The following is a 16,605-nucleotide window of genomic DNA, read 5'->3' on the forward strand; positions in this document are numbered from 1 at the left end:
ACCTCTGCTGCAAGGGAAATGCTGTTTTTAACCCAAAGATGCGTTTGCAGAGTGAAAACTCAGTATGGAGCTGTTAAGAGATCCTTTTAATTTACACTCCTTTCCTTAGTCATAAGCATTTGCTTTCCCCAGTCAGCTCCACAGAGGTTGGCATTGGGCTGACTTGCTGTGTCATTGATTCCAGGCTTGGTTAGAATGGTTAGTTTAAAGAAAACAAAGGAAAATCAAATGTCTCCTAATATCGAGCATCATAAAATCTGGGTATTTGAAATTCGTGAAAGCATGAAATGCCTTCTTGAGCTGCCTAGCAGCAGAAGTGGCCACGTTCCAATGTTTGCAGTCACTGCGGTACTGCCCCACATGGTGGCAATGTTGTACAAGCCAGCCGATGTGAAGAAACAGGAGGGTTGGGCTCTGCTCAGCGTCTCCAGCATCATTTTTTCTGTGACAGCTTGAAAAACAGGTCTCCTCAGCTTAAGACATGTCTACGTTACAGTATGTGCTGTGTTAAGGCAAGGCTCTGTCTTCCTTGTACGGATGTTTTTCCTCAGCATGCTGTGCAACTGCATCACACTCGGAGGGACAGGACACTGAAGGCTAAAATTGTTATTTGGTGATGACATATCATCTCTTCAGCAGGCAAACCCTTCATGGATAGGCGTGGGATTCATCTATTTAGCTCTATGCATGCAGCACAAAAGTTTGAGGCAGCTGCACATCAAACTAGAGAATTTTACAGGAGAAAAGCTTCTAATCACACACAGAATCACACACACAGAATCAAACAGGTTGGAAAAGACCTCAGAGATCATCAAGTCCAACCTATTACCTAACACCTCATGACAACTAAACCATGGCTTCATGCGCCACATCCAATCCTTTTTTTGAACACCTCCAGGGAGGTGTTCAGGTTGTTCAGAAGGGAACTTGAGAGATTAAATTAAGCTTATCCCCTTGTTCTTATAAAAACAAAACAAAACAGTAATACAGGCCTGAAAGAAGTGGATGGTGTTCATGAAATGGATGTTTGTGTCAGTTTAGATGTATAGGGCTCCCAATAAAGTGCATTAAGTCCACTGAAAATGCAGGGACATGTTAGTGTGTGTGGTGGGGATGTGAAGTTTGCTTGGCTTGCTGTTATACCTTCCTGAGGTCAGTGTCAGAGTCAAGGGCTTTGTGGATTCTTGTTATGATCTAGTTTAACTGCTGATTTCAGGGCAAATAAAATAGCTAATGTTGCCAGACTGATAAGATAATGAAAATCAGCCATGCAGTTTCACTTGAAAATATGATTGTATTAGGGTAGTGGGAATATATGGCCACAGTGCACCTACCTGTCAGGATTCAATTGCATTCAGTTGCATCCTGTTTGTTAAACGTGGGATACACCTAATACGGTTTTGTCTGTTGAAACATGGTCAACCTGTGCTATAATATGTCATAATACGTTTTATGAACTTGCCCATGTGTCTTAAAATTTAGACTGTGCAGGATGAAAGGCTTTCAGAACACTTCTTCTTTTGTCTCATTTCACCTATCCAGCAAAAATGAGAATGTGGCAAGCTGACAGAATGTTTCTAATGGATAATGAGACTTCCTTTAAAAATGTGTTTCTTTTCACTTAACTGTATTAGTAATGTTGCTTCTCAGCGATAGTGGATTTGATTTTTGGTGAGCTAACTCCTGTGCTAATACTCTTTTTAGGTGATGGACTATAATATCAACCTGGGAAAACACCTTCTTCCCTTGGTGGTGCAGGTGCTGAAATATTGCAGCTGTCCTCAGCTAAGGCATTACTTTCAGCAACCTCCTCGCTGCTCGCTGTGGTCCCTCAAACCTCACATTCGGCAGATGTGGTTAAAGGCTTTGCTTGTCATCCTTTACAAGGTGAGCAGTCTTAAAAAGATGCTGTCCACATTAAAATTTACTCTTCAATTTGAAATGTATTATAAGGAACACCTAACTGTACTGCAACTGAAAAAAACTCTAAAGAACATTTCTTTTTGATTTGCTTACTGCATTTAATTTCAATGTCTGAAGCAGGTTGGATGAGGCTTGGATAAAGTCTTGAGCAATCTGGTCTCAGTGGAAGGTGTCCTTGCTCATGGCAAGGGGTTGGGAACTAGATAATCTTTAAGGTCCCTTCCAAGCCAAACCATTCTATGAATCTGTAAGTGGTTAGGTTTTCATCTGTGCTACTGACCTGTTAGTTCTGCAGTTTATATAGTATTTCACATTGTTACCTGAGAAAGAAAAAGATGGATTTAAAACCAGGAAAATGCTGTGTAAAGTTATAATGAGGAGCATTTCTAATAGAATTATTATTTTTTTTAATAATGGCTTTAAATGGGAGAGTGTCCAGTTAACAGCATGTGTTCTTTAGCTGAGTGATGTTTTTTAGAAAGTGTGGTTAAATTGTATTGTGCTTATACACTAATATGGAACTGTGAATACTTCTGATATACTTAAATTTCTTTCAGGTCCACAGGGCATTGAAGAGAGTGCAGATACTAGAAATGAATGACAACATGCTAACATTTGGAGATCAGTTCTGATGTTATTATAAGTAGAGCCATACCAAAATCAAGAAAATAATACATTAAATGTTACTAACTTGGATTTCTTTATGTATTTTGAATAATTCTGTGTGCAAAGCTGAAAACAGTCCTGCTTCTCACGATGTGTTTAAAAATGTACGATCAAAGGGAAGCAAAGGGCATCCTGCTCACAATTTTCTTATCATTTTTCCACCTAAGTGTTTCTCCCAGGAGAAAAGTTAGTTTTTAATCTGAAGTTCTTCTCTTTCACTGTGCAGTACCCCTACAGAGACTGTGAAATCAGCAAGATTGTACTTCACCTAATCCACATTACGGTCAATACCCTCAATGCTCAGTATCACAGCTGCAAGCCCCATGCAACTGCTGGTCCTTTGTATAGTGACAACAGTATCATAAGCCGATACAGTGAAAAGGAAAAAGGTACTTTTAACACTCTCAGTTATTAGAGAATCATTGATTTAACTCATTCAGTCTTGCAGATGTTTTAGAAATGGGTAAATATGGTCTGAATTTCAGAATATAATACTCAGAACTAAATCCAAGGTGTGACTTATTTGACCAGCTGTGGTCCTTTATAGTAAAATTCACAATTTCTCTGTAGGCTAAGCATAACACAGCAGTCTAGCTCTTGCAGGGAGTGTACCCTGGACTGAGTAGTTCAGTCATTATGCCTGGGTAGTCCTTTGGCTTTTCTATAACAATCTTGACTGACCATGCCCCCACATAAGGTATGCAACCAGCCTGGCACTGTATTCTGATTTGCTTCATAATAACATGGCAGAGTAGCAAATATTTGATGTTGAAAAGAGAAAATGGTTAATTCAGTAGATAGTTTGCTTTTCTCTGTAAAAGGAGCTGAAGTTGGCCACTTTACATACAGATGCATATGATGTGGATATCTAAATGCAGGAGAGAATTAATCAACCCTTACTCTCCCCATCCAGTTGTTAAATCTGTATGTGCTTGCTAGATGTAGCAAAAGTCCTGTGATGATGTGAACTGGTTTAAGACTGGGGCTTGAAATAACGTGATGCCACTGAGTGCAATTCCTTAAAACTGTGAAAATCTTCTGAAGAAGAATACAAGAAGCACTCTTTTTATGCATGTCAGTACCTTTTCCTCTTTTGCTGCTTGTTGCTTGTGAAAAGATACCTAATAGAACAGGGATGCATAATTTTGTTTACCTGAGCATCCTGCTACTCAGCTCTAGCAAATTAAAGCAACCTTAAAGTGGATGTAAATGATGTATTGCATATTCTCACTCACTTGGACATTTCGTATTGCTAGCAGAGAGCTAAGAAGGTTCAGATAACTGTAGACTTTGAACTTGTTTTTATTTTGAGTTGAGGTAATGACTTAATTCATAATGACTTAATTCATAATGACTTATTGCTGAGGGTAGTAATAATAAATTTATAAAATGCATTCAATTTCTGGATTGATTCTGAGATATTTCCAAGACAAAGCAAGGTGCCTAAGTACCCATTTTGCTGTTCACAGAAAATGTCCAGTTAGATTTAGAAAACTCAGTGTTCCAATCTCATGACCCACATTGATTCCCTGGGTGGCTTGTGTCTCAATTCATCATTGTTTTCCTAAGTTTAAAGTAAGGAGAATAATATTTACATGTTTTCCAAAGCTGGGCTTATCAGAGATAAGGTACCATAAGTGGGCATGTTTTGTTCTGTAAATGCTGAGTTAATTGTAGTGCTGATTCTCTTCCTTTGCTGAAGTGCTGCAGAAAAAGAGGTGGTAAGGTTTTTTATTTTTTTAATTTTTTTTTACACCTGCAAGAAGCAGCCAATATAATTCCATAGGGACTTGGAAGTTGAAGTCTTTCAAAGGAAGACTTTTCTGAGGGAGCTTGTTTATTCTCTGGTCAGGTAATGTGTGTGCTGCTGTCGTCATCAAGGGTATTATTTAGATGACCACCAGAGGAGGGTTTCATTTTGAGCAGCAAAAATACCTATGCTAAAGATGGATCTTCTCACCTTTTCCTTGTTTGTACTGTCAAAGTTTGTTGTGAAGATCATGACAAATGTAGTGACCTTTGCAGAAGTGATGTTAAATCTTGTGAAAAGAAGCATTTTTTGCCAAGGGGAAGAAAGCTTTAGATACGTAGGACATGACATTAGAAGTGATATCCTAACTTACTGAGTCCTTGTAGAAATTCTTACTATGAGCTCTGAATTCATGATATTAATAAGGTATCTTATTCCTGCTGCTTTTAGGTTGCAGTTCCACACATTCACACATTGTAGAAACTTTCCAGCAATTTCAAAGCTAAAAATATTAATGTCCAGTTTAAGACTTTGTGTTTAGACCATTCTAAGTCTCTGTCTTGCCTCTTCACTTCTAGACACCAAATGCATTTCCTTTACATGTTTGCTTACTAGAATAAACAAGGACCATTCTTTGGTCTTATTCTATTACTATTTCGGATTTCCCCAGATTATTCATTTCTTGCTTTTTCATTTTCTGATTTTCTATTTCATTTTTCCTATTTTGCTACTGACTTTTCAGGTGTTGTACTAATTTTGCATTTCTTCAATTTACTTCAACTTGCTCAAGTCAATGTTCAAATCTATTGAATTTCTTCCATCTAAAGAATTTGTCTTATTAGTAGTAGAGAAGATCAACTTAGGATGGTAAAAGCATGGTATACTTTTGTTGCATTATAACTCATTTCTCATTTATCTTTGTCCTTTCTAACCTTTCTGACCAAAAATGGCAACATTATACCTCAGATGTAAATTTTCTTGCTTCCGATGATTCTTCACTTTCCAATTCAAGTTTAACTGAAACTAGCTGAGGTTTTACGTGTAGAGAGTTTTTCATTCAAGGAATTGCACTCTCTGAAGACTAATAAAGCTTTTTCTTTCTCCAGCAGAGGAAGACAGTGTTTTTGATGAATCTGATATTCATGATACACCAACTGGACCTTGCAATAAAGAATCTCAAACTTTCTTTGCAAGACTGAAAAGAATTGGTGGCAGCAAAATGGTGAAATATCAACCAGTTGAGATGAATGCTCAGAGAAGTATGATTTATTTTGTCAATATAAACTCATACAGAAATAGAATCTCCTACTCTTAGTTTCAAGCTACCACCTTTCTTTGTAACATTTATTACACTGCCTCATTTGAATACAACCACTCTGTCTGACTTTTGAGAGCAGGTACTTCTCATTTCCCTGAATTAATTCTCTTGCAGAATTATCAAAGTAGGCATTCCAAAATAAAAAATACCTGAATTTTAAAGCTCTTTTGAATACAAAAATGTTTAAGAGGATTTGTTGCAATTTTGTTCTGATGAAGATTTTTAATCAATGTTGGGTTTTTTTTTTCCCAGAAACTGGGTTTGGGCTTTTTTTTATGAAATGGGCATTCAGGGTGAGCAAGTTTGCAGTTACTGCTGAACTGTTATGGTTTTCCATTGGTAAAATGGGTAATTTGGTGGTTTTGAAAAATAGGAAGCATTTTGTTTGCAAATTTAAGTTTCTGAAATGAATACCCTAAAAAAGAAAAAGTGAAGAGATTTCCACCACCATCCCACCTACCCCTTTTTTCTTTCACACAGGGAGGGGAGTGATTTTGACTAGATGAAACATCTATTCTAATTTTTCTCCCTGTGGAATTCTGCATCATGATTCATATGTGTAATGTTTTGAAATATGGGGATAATAATGATCAGTAATGCCTGGTTTATGTGAAAACATGTCATTCATAATAACAACAGGGATAACTTTTTAAGATGTTCTCAATTGATGTGTTCATATAGCAAAATACCAATGCATTGGTAGTTGCAGCAAGTATAATTGTGCTCACTTTAGTCCTCCCTATGACAATGAGGTATGGCTATGTGGTGTGATAGTAGCTAGACTCTAGTGGGTCACTGAGGAAAAAATTCTCTGAACACATCTGATCTCAGGCCTGTGCAGTCACATCCTCATTGCTGTTGCTACCCTTGCTTCTTGAATTAGAAGCACCCATTTTAAGCCCACTTTCCTGCAGTAAATAACATGTAGGTGTACTCTAATATACAGTGATGTCCTAATGATGTTCATGATGCTGTAATCCAAAATTATTTTAAGACCTCTTCAGAATGGTCTGTGTAGTTTATTTCTTCTTTCGTCTGTCACGCCTAATGCAGCCACCTCAAATATCTGTAGAAATTACTTGACTTTGCCATCTTCTTTTTAATGCACCAGGTTAAACAGTCTATCTTCAGGGTACATCTTCCAGGAAGAATACAATTTGGATAGAGTTTAGATGAGCCATATTTTCCAAATAGTAGGGGATTTTGTTGGTTTTTTGTTGTGAAAAATCTGTGTAATGTGGCTATGGGGTTAAAACAAAATCTGGACAATTCTGACTAATCCTGGGGTTGTGTTTGGAATGCCAGTCATGTTGAATTCTGAGATAATGAAGATATTTGCCAGAAGTCTCCAACTGAGGTAGTATTAGCTCTTTCTGTTTTAATCAGGTGAAATAGAGCTGGCTGAATATAGAGAGACGGGGGCCTTACAAGACAGCATTCTACGCTGTGTGAGAGAAGAAAGCATTCAGAAAAAAAACCTGCGCTCTCTAAAACAAAAATCTCTTGATATAGGGAACGCAGACTCCCTGTTGTTTTCATTAGATGAACATCGCAGGAAGTCCTGCATAGACCGGTGTGACTTAGAAAAACCACCTGCCCCTGCTGCTTATGCCATACACAGGCAGAGTGATTATGGAAGATCTCGGCAGAATTCTTCGACTAAAGCTGAAAATATAGAAATGCCAGAAAACCTTCCTCGTACGGAGAGTTTCCAGGAAACGAGAAGACCTGTCATACCAGAAGTGAGGCTAAACTGCATGGAAACATATGAAGTGAAAGTGGACTCTCCAGTTAAACCTGCTGGTCCCAAGGAAGATTTAGATCTCATAGATTTGTCATCTGACTCAACATCAGGTCCTGAGAAGCATTCAGTACTCTCCACTTCAGACAGTGACTCTTTAGTCTTTGAACCACTTCCTCCCCTTAGAATAGTGGAGAGCGATGAAGAAGAAACAACAAACCAGGTGAATGATGAGGTCTCTGGCAAAACTACTGTGTCGTCTCCCTCAACTCCTGTCAATGTCTCTGCACTCAGCCTCAGCACAACTCCGCTGGTCCAGTTCAGCATCGAAGACTGCTCCAAAGACTTTAGTTCTAAGGATACAAGCAACAGTGCTTCAGCAGGAATAGATGAGATCCTTTCCACCTCTCCCAAAGATCAAAAGGACTCTCCAGAGTTAGTTAAGCCAGAAGAAGTTCAGGATATGTCCTGTGGGAACCCTCTAACATTGAAACAAAAAAGGGACCTGCTGCAGAAGTCATTTGCCCTTCCAGAAATGTCCCTTGATGATAACTCTGAGCTCATCATGGAGGAAACTAGGCCTAGTGGAGCAATTCCGAGCCCAAATGTAAAAATGGTCCTAATTAAAGTCCCTGAAGATTCTGAAAACCAAACAGAAAATGATAAACTGGATACCAATGCAGAGTCTGACACCGAACAAAACATGGAGCACAAACAAGAAGAAGAGACTGAGGAGTCAGAATTTAAGATTCAGATTGTCCCTCGCCAGAGGAAGCAGAGGAAGATTGCTGTCAGTGCTATTCAGAGAGAATACCTGGACATTTCCTTTAACATCCTTGACAAACTGGGAGAGCAGAAGGAGGCAGGTGAGCTCAATCACTGACCCAGTCAGAAGCCTTATTACTGTATGAAGGTTTTAGTAACAGAGCAGTGAAAGGAGAGATGTGTGTATATAGATAGAGAGCTCTGTATATACAGCATCTGATGTGGTCTGAGCTAGCTGAATCCTTTCAGGTAGGTGTTTCTCACAAGAAATGTACTAACCATACAGATATTGTGCATGTGTGAGGGCCCATTTGAAAAGAAAATAAATGGGTCTCATTGACAAAAATACTGTTTCTGATATCCAGGTTAGGGAGTAGCCTCTTTATGTGAGGTGTCACAAAAATAGTCATATTTCTGTGCCTTTTATCCTGCTAATTGAGTCCATGCTATGCTGATTCTCTTTCACATGTAGTAATTTTTGGTCATTATTTCTTCTGCAAGGATAGGGGAGTGAAAAGCAAACTGTGTAAAGATGAGCAGGCTGTAGACTTCAGAACTAAGAACACTTGGAATTAACTACAATTTCCCTTCAAGACCAGACATACACACATTTTTTGGTTTTATATGCTAAAACCTTTTTGTTGCCTTCCTTGTATTGAGTAGCCACAAAGTTTACAGGGCATGTGTTTGTTAAGGATTAAAAGTTCAGGCATGGGTAAAGCCATATATTATTTCTGTGTGCCCCAAGTTTTTCCAGGTAATTTCAAATAGAATATTTTGCTACTAAGTTTTTCAAGTGGAGAGAAACTGTCTTAGCTGTTTCCACAGCTGTGTACTCCTGCCTCCTCTATGGCTGGTTGTATTTTTGTTGTCTGGGTTTTTTGTGTGTGGTTTTTTTTTTCCTCTTAGGATTTTTCAGTTATTAGTAGTTTTTTTTTAAAACTTGGTAATTAAAAAAGGAAAGAATCTTTCACGCCTCAGGGTTGGTATTTTTTCTTGTTGGTTGGTTGGTTTGGTGGTTTTTTTGGCCAGTGAAGTTAAAGAAAATATTTAGGCATTTCTGAGCTCACTTCTTCTTCCTAAATTGCTTCAAAGGGAACCATAATAAAATTCCGTATGACAACATTCCACTTTTACAAAAAGAAATTGTTCAGCATGGCCATTGTTATGCTGTTCATTTTATGTTTCGGGTATATCATCCCATTTATGATTCCAGTGAGCTGGAGAACCTCTGAAGCTTTGTAAAAGCAAGAGTTGAGTGCTTTTGAATCTTTCACATAGGTTCTTAGAGACGAATAGTCATGAAAGAGTTATGCAATTAGACTTAAATGCTTTTTTTCACCAGTAGTAATGGCCAGTTTTCATGTAGTAACTAACACTACATTCTTGAAATAGCTTGGAAGGCTGTTGGAATTCTGAACCCCTGTGTGGAATCTAGGATTATAGCATATATGACAGTCATTTGGCTACATGCTTCTAAGTATGTCATCCAAGGAGAGCATAAAACATGCACAATGTCTCATTAAGTACTTGCATTACAGGTTGATACAGACAGTTCTGGTAACTAGGTAGTCTGGTGACTTGAGCAGATTAATTTCTTCTGTTTTGCATTGTTTAGCCCTATTGATTAGTTTATTTGAGAACATGTGTGTTGTACGTCATTTAAGTAGAGTTAATATCATCATCATCATCATCATGGGCTAATTGCAACTTCAAAGTCTTATTACAGTATCACAGTATAACTTAGGTTGGAAAGGACCTCGAGAATCATCGAGTCCAACCTATCAACACAGACCCCATGACTAGACCATGGCACCAAGTGCCACGTCCAATCTCCTCTTGAACGCCTCCAGGGATGGTGACTCCACCACCTCCCTGGGCAGCACATTCCAATGGCTAACAACTCTCTCAGTGAAGAACTTCCTCCTCACCTCAAGTCTAAACCTCCCCTGGCGCAGCTTGAGACTGTGTCCCCTTGTTCTGGTGCTGGTTGCCTGGGAGAAGAGACCAACCCCTTCTCGACTACAGCCACCTTTCAGGTAGTTGTAGAGGGCAATGAAGTCACCCCTGAGCCTCCTCGTCTCCAGGCTAAACAATCCCAGCTCCCTCAGCCTCTTCTCATAGGGCTTGTGTTCAAGGCCTCTCACCAGCCTTGTTGCCCTTCTCTGGACACGTTCAAGTGTTTTGATGTCCTTCTTAAACTGACGTGTTTCAGCTTATTTACTTCTATATGTTTTAGTAGGGCTTCTGATATGACTGATCGCTGAATTAAGTATCCAAATGGTTCTTCAAGTGCACAGTGCTGGGCTACAGAGTTTCCTGCCTGAGACTTTTAACAGCACAGATACATATTTGTCTTTATAGGCTGTGCTGAAACCAGCCATCAACACTTGAAAATTTCTTTGCTTTACTCTTCCCATAATGACAGTATCAGTTAACTATAAGATAAAAATGTTAATTTTAATGGCTTCTTTTAAATGATATCATCTTACTCTCTGAATCTTCAGGATCAACTGTTAGATCAGTGGCTTTTTAAATAAAAGTCTGTAACACGTTGGAGATGAGGCTTCTAAAAGATGCTAAGCTGGCACTTAAAATAGCTTTACATCAGTGGTTCTTCCTTCTTTTCCATGTGGTTCTGATAATCAGTCAGTGAGTGGGATTTATTAGTTCCAAGCTCTAAAAAGCATAAATAGAAATCGACTTTAAAAATTATCTTACGCAGTAGATCTCTGCGCTTCTATAAATTGCAACTATAAATTACGACACACACGCTGAATCGTTTTATAACTGCTGGGGCTGCCAAATGGTGAATGGATGGCTGAAAAGATGTAGAAAAGGCATGCAGGGAGAAAGTAGATGGAAAATATGTATTGATTCTAAATAGTGAGAGTTTAAGCACCATTTTCACATGCAGATTCTGCTGCCAAAGGACTTTCAACATTGGAAATGCCAAGAGAGTCATCGTCTGCACCGACCCTTGAAGCAGGTGTCCCAGAGACAAGTGGTCATTCTTCTGTAACAAGTAAGTTTACCTTTGGTTTCAGTTTTAAATCTAAATTGGTGTATTTTTGTGTCAGATGGATATCATGCATAGTAAATGCCTTTCCCCAAGTTTCATTGATTCTTGGAAGTACAGCTGTCTTGGATATCATTACATTCTTTAAATCTCTGTTGGTCAGTGGGATTTCAGCAGTTAGTGACTGCAAGACTTTCTTGTTGTAACATGGCAAATGTGATTTTCTTGAATTAGAGTAGGTAGGAGCTAAGAGCAGTCTTTCACTAAAGCTAAATGTTTGTTGTCCAGTAAGAGAAAGCATTGTCAGCTGTCAGTGCACTGAAGCAGAGGATCAGAGCTCCATGTGGCTGTTACTGTGGTCTTCAGCACATTTCTTGCTGTACCTCAGGAAAAAAAATCTGTTAGAATTTTGGTAAAATATCACTTCCCTGGCTGCTCACTGAAATGCACTAACTATTTACCTGAGACTCCCATACCTATTTCAAAGCAAAGTGAACTAGGTTTGTTTAATGAGACATTGACATATGGGTCAACAGAGCAGACATGGATGATTTTGGAAGGGGGGCGTGTCTTAGAACACTAGAAAAATCCATGACAATATGTCCATCTAGGTAATATTAAGTAATACATTTGAAGGTTGACGAGGCAGAACTCTTGACTAGTGGAAAAGGGGGAGGAAATGATGACCTGCTTTGATACCAGTGAACTGCTAGATCAGCTCAACCATCTTGCTAAACTGCAATTTCTGAAATTCCTCCTCTGCTGATTTGATTGGAAGGGATGTCTGGGCTGTTAAAGGAAAATGTTATTTTAGACATGCTAGATGAGTAGTCTAAATTAGAGGTTTCCTCTCCAGTGTTACTACAAGTGTCTCATGTCTTGTGCATCTTGTAGTCAGAGTACATTTTTTTTGGCCTCCTAATGATAAAAATGTCACTTACTAAGGGACATAAAGAGGTGCTTGTTAGGTCCTATCACTTTCTGGGTTTGCTGAGTGCTAGGTGTTCCTGTAAATTACAATATATGAAATCAGGAATAGTATACATATGACACTGAGTCTACATTCCTTTGTAAATATTCCTTTCCTCATTGTGGTACCTCAGTTTCCAACTGCTAAAAGGGACATGAATACTTCTATTGTATCACTTGTCCTTTTAGTCTGAAAGTTTTTTGACCTTCTACTACATGTCTTTGCAGTGGTTTGCATAATAAGCCCTGATCAGGACTGTGAGCACAAGGCATTTATGTAAGACAAATAGACAATATTACTTGTACACCCAATGCCTAGCTATAGAAGTCATACATCACTAACTGTGACAGGAATATTTTGCTTTGGGATTGCTTAAGTAGAGAATTCCACAGCAACAGAGGGATGATTGACTGGATCACTGGCTAACATATGAAAGATTCATCAGCTACTATATGAAGGTTACTGATCTTCTTACGATTGTTAGGTTTCTTGTAAAACAACTTGATCAGGGAAAACTTCCCTCCCTATGCCACTAGTCAGTCATAGGCATGAAGTCACGTGCTGGTTGACAGAAATCAGCCTGGCTCCAACAGTGTTCAAAGGCTGACAGCTCTCAGGGTTTTCTGGCTTTTTAGAATTTTGTTTTTTTCTTAACTTACCAATTTTTGGAATCATGGCTGTCCTTGAGAAATCAGGTAAGTAACCCTGGAATTCCAAACCAGCAATAGCCTGATTATGTGAAATATGCATGAAGTTTTTGTAATTACAATCACAAAAGCTGTTAAGAAAATTCAAAGAGATCATTTTCTGTATTTTGACAGCATCTGCATTCCCAGCAGTCTTGTCAGTTCCAATGTTAATTGCTGTTCTTTCATCAGAAAATTCTATGCTTGATAAAGTGATAAAGCATCTATTTAAAATCCTTGCCCTGGAAATGATGGAAATTCTATTTTTCTCCTAATTTGCTGTGAAAGGCAGATGCAATATAACTTTTAAAAGTGAAACATGGAATGGTCTCTTGGTCTGGTTCAATTACAGAAGTTCAGTTATACAAGGACTGCTTTGCAGCAATGCTGGAGAAGTTTGTACTTGGACCAGAAATAGAGTTCAAATGCACTCTGATATGTTGAAAGGATATTATAAGGGAAAGCTTGGAATATTTCACCTCATAAGGGGTCAGTGTGCAGACTCCCATTGAAGGTGTTGTGTTTATTACTACTCAGGGTTTGTATCTGCTTTCACTGAATTTGAAACTCTGAGATAGAAACTGAGTAGAGTGAGTTTTGGAGAAGGCACTCAACCCCTCAGAGCTTTCTTAAAGTTGTGGTTTATCCCACTGTACTTCATCACAGTTCATAATGTGAAATGCTGGGTTTATTTTCAGAGCTTAGATGGGTATTGTTTGGAATTTTAGTATAGATCTGCCAGATATTGTGTTAGTGTTCTTTAACAATGTTGAATGAAGTTGCAGATGAAAATAATCTTTAGGAGAAGATCGTGCTTTGTTGCCCTTGTTTTAAGGCCCTGTTGAGGGAGGCACTTAAACATATACCTAAGGAAACAGTTTAAAAGCTTTACTGCATGGAAATGCATGCCAGCAGTCTCACATGCCTTGTTTAAGCAGGGTGTTAAAACTCTGTCTTCACATTGTGAACAATGATTTTGGTTTCAGTGGTAAAAATAAATTACAAAGCTCAACTGTCAAAGAGACTGTTATGCTTGTTCAAGTTGAATTTTCTTATGAAGAGAGAAAAAAGTAAGAAAATCAGGATTTGTATATGATCCATTTCTTCCTCCTCTAATCCACAATTGTGGGGATTCCATTTAAAGAAGCATTTCCTGGATGAGGAAAAATCAATTGCTTGTTACTTGATAGGTCCATGTAAAAAGAGTAGTAGTGAAGTTCCAAAAAGGACCCATCTTCGCTGTCATACTGTCTTCACATTTAGGAAGAATATGCAGGTGTTATATTTGAGTGGTGAGAACTTAGGAGGCCTGTTTTGTGTCACCCTTGAAGGCAGATATTGCCACACAGTTCTAGTCACTGAGTTTGTTTTCCTATGGGGAGCATGGACAGGGCAGACCTCCCTACTTTGCTGGGAGGGGACTTGAGTTTCCTTCCTCAGTACATTGTATCTAGGTGAGATTCAAGAATGCATTTATCACCTGTCAGATTGGGAATTTTGAAGTGGTATCAGACTTCACAGATACCAAGTGTTTTTAGGACTTTTTGCAATATTTGGAGGCAAAAAGGAATTGACAGTTGGCACAGTGGATGACATCCTGAATTCAAGTTACTTGTGAATGATGTCATTGAGGCCAGAATTGTACCCTGTGTAGTTGTGTGAAAAGTACAGTATTGACTTGAGCAAGACCCTTAGAGCACGTGGTCATTGTCCTTTCAGTATTTATCTCATGCTGGCTTGTAAGATGAGGACATAAAAGTAGTTTTACCTGTTGTCTGAGCCCTTGAAATCCTTTTGCATTTCTGACTTGCAGCTCAGTTGAGACAAATGAAAAGAGGCTCTTTGGGAGCTCTGACAATGAACCAGCTAATGAAGAGGCAGCTGGAACACCAGTCTAGTGCTCCCCACAATATCAGCACTTGGGATACTGGTGAGCTGCATTTATTGTTCTTTATTTCTATTTCCTAAGCCAATTACTTTCTGTATCAATATATTTTTAAAAGTGAGTATTTCTATTCTACCATTGCAGAGAAGTAATCACTCTCAAGTCTAAAGTGAAACTTTGTAGTGAGTAACAGATTCTCACTTGATATGAATGGGAATATTACATATTTTAGGAGGTAGCCCCTCTGGTACAGTAGTGTCCCTACAGCATTGCATGTTACTTGGATTTTTTCATGGCCTCATTGAATGAAATGGAATTATCAGTGTTGATTTCATTAGGCATAGGATTTCATCCTTGGTGCATGGAATAATTTATTTGCCTGTATATTTACAATGGTATTAATATACTAAGGGGCTGTGCCTTATGCAAACCAGTTTTATTTCTCTTTAGAGAAGTTTGTATAGCTCATGCTGAACATTGAAAGGTTCTGTCTGCTCTCTGACCTGTTTTTTCTCACTTTAAAATGGATGCAAAGCAATGAAAACTGAGTTAAGCACATAATTTCCTCATTATTCAGATTTTCTGTTATGGCTGAATACATAGCAGATGTCATAGAATCAGAGAATTATTTTGGTTGGAAAAGACTTTGAAGATCATCAAGTCCTCTAAACAATTCTAGCTTATCATAACTGCTAGATATTTTATTTGCCGTCTTAGTGACATTCTGGAATCATACTTCTCAGGAATTTATCAGGAGATCCAGATGTGTCCAAGGAAAGGAATGCATAAAATGTTACATGGAACTTAGTGTGCTGAATGAATGTTTGGCCACCAGTTCTGGACAGATGAGTTAAAATTTTCACTTAATTCATTCTTCAGCATTGAGTTCCTTCAAACTAAATCATGTAGCTAAAGAAAGGCTAAAGGTATGGTATATAGTTCAGGATTATCCTTTCTGCTACATAGTATGCTCATCATAAGATCTTTCAATCATAAAGGTCAGAATTTGTCAATAACATTGTGGAGATTTTTTTCCTATCAGCCGGTAAGTTTATTTATTGAAGAGACTTAGCTGGTATCACTTAGTTTCTCAGGCAGGAGTTTAGAGATTAAAAGGTTACTGCTTTCATTCTACAAGAAGTAGTTAGCCTGTATTCAAGGGGGGAAAAGCCAGTACCCAAATCACTTAGGAACTCTGTCTCATTAATTGTGTTCCAAGTATGCTAACTTTCTCCAGAACTTCTATCAGTTTTTGCTCCAACATTCATGCAGCTAAAGGCCTCCAAGAATGGAGATACAAAGTAAGATGTTCTTTCACAGAAAGCTTTACATCTTTCAGTCTCTTTTTCAACCACTAGCTTAGAAGGACAATTATTATTTGGACAGAAAACAAGGTTCTTTTTTTTCAGGGTGAATGTTCAGTGTGACCATCGGTCATTTCAATGTCACACCATGATGTTAAGACTGGTTATACTTGGATATAAGAGCTAGGAATTATTGTTACTCCACATAAGTATATGATGTGTGCTTAGTTTATGCATGCCTTTTTTGATTTTATTTTTTTTTCACATTAGTAGGTCCCTGTCTCTTTTATTTCTTATTTCAAACTGGTCTTCTCCCAAGCTGTCTAGCTGTAAAATAAAATCATTTTGTGTCTAGCCTCCATCAGCACAAACTATATCTGACTTCTAGTCTCTTGGTATTTCTAAAGACTGTCTTACTCTTTTTGTGACTCATAGATTCCACATCTTGTAGAATCTTTACAGCTAGCACTTCCTTTCTTGTTTAATGACACTCACTTTTCTAAAATGCCTTCTCTGCTGTTAGGTTAACTTATTCCTTTTTCCTTTGTGGACTTTTTTTTCATCTTTATTTCCCCCTC

The 16,605-nt window shown here is 38.2% G+C and overlaps 2 protein-coding genes across 6 annotated transcripts in view; one reads left to right on the top strand and one right to left on the bottom strand.

Moving 5' to 3' along the window:
* The window catches only part of UNC79 (unc-79 homolog, NALCN channel complex subunit), a 141,782-nt gene that overhangs the window by 81,447 nt on the left and 43,730 nt on the right, over positions 1–16,605 (top strand). For 3 of the 5 annotated variants that reach the window (XM_068148819.1, XM_068148823.1, XM_068148820.1), the window contains 6 exons: positions 1,705–1,887; positions 2,816–2,978; positions 5,446–5,598; positions 7,044–8,264; positions 11,081–11,188; positions 14,652–14,768. In XM_068148819.1, the coding sequence (XP_068004920.1) occupies positions 1,705–1,887; positions 2,816–2,978; positions 5,446–5,598; positions 7,044–8,264; positions 11,081–11,188; positions 14,652–14,768 (1,945 nt within the window). The remainder of the gene's footprint in view (positions 1–1,704; positions 1,888–2,815; positions 2,979–5,445; positions 5,599–7,043; positions 8,265–11,080; positions 11,189–14,651; positions 14,769–16,605) is intronic. The other 2 variants (XM_068148821.1, XM_068148822.1) reach the window with 1 other exon arrangement.
* PRIMA1 (proline rich membrane anchor 1) overlaps positions 1–16,605 on the bottom strand; it is a 149,486-nt gene that overhangs the window by 3,211 nt on the left and 129,670 nt on the right. The gene's annotated exons all lie outside the window — the stretch shown is intronic.

This window comes from Melanerpes formicivorus, unplaced genomic scaffold, assembly GCF_026170545.1.
Source record: "Melanerpes formicivorus ecotype bairdi unplaced genomic scaffold, bMelFor1.0.p_v2 SCAF_17, whole genome shotgun sequence".
NCBI lineage: Eukaryota > Metazoa > Chordata > Aves > Piciformes > Picidae > Melanerpes > Melanerpes formicivorus.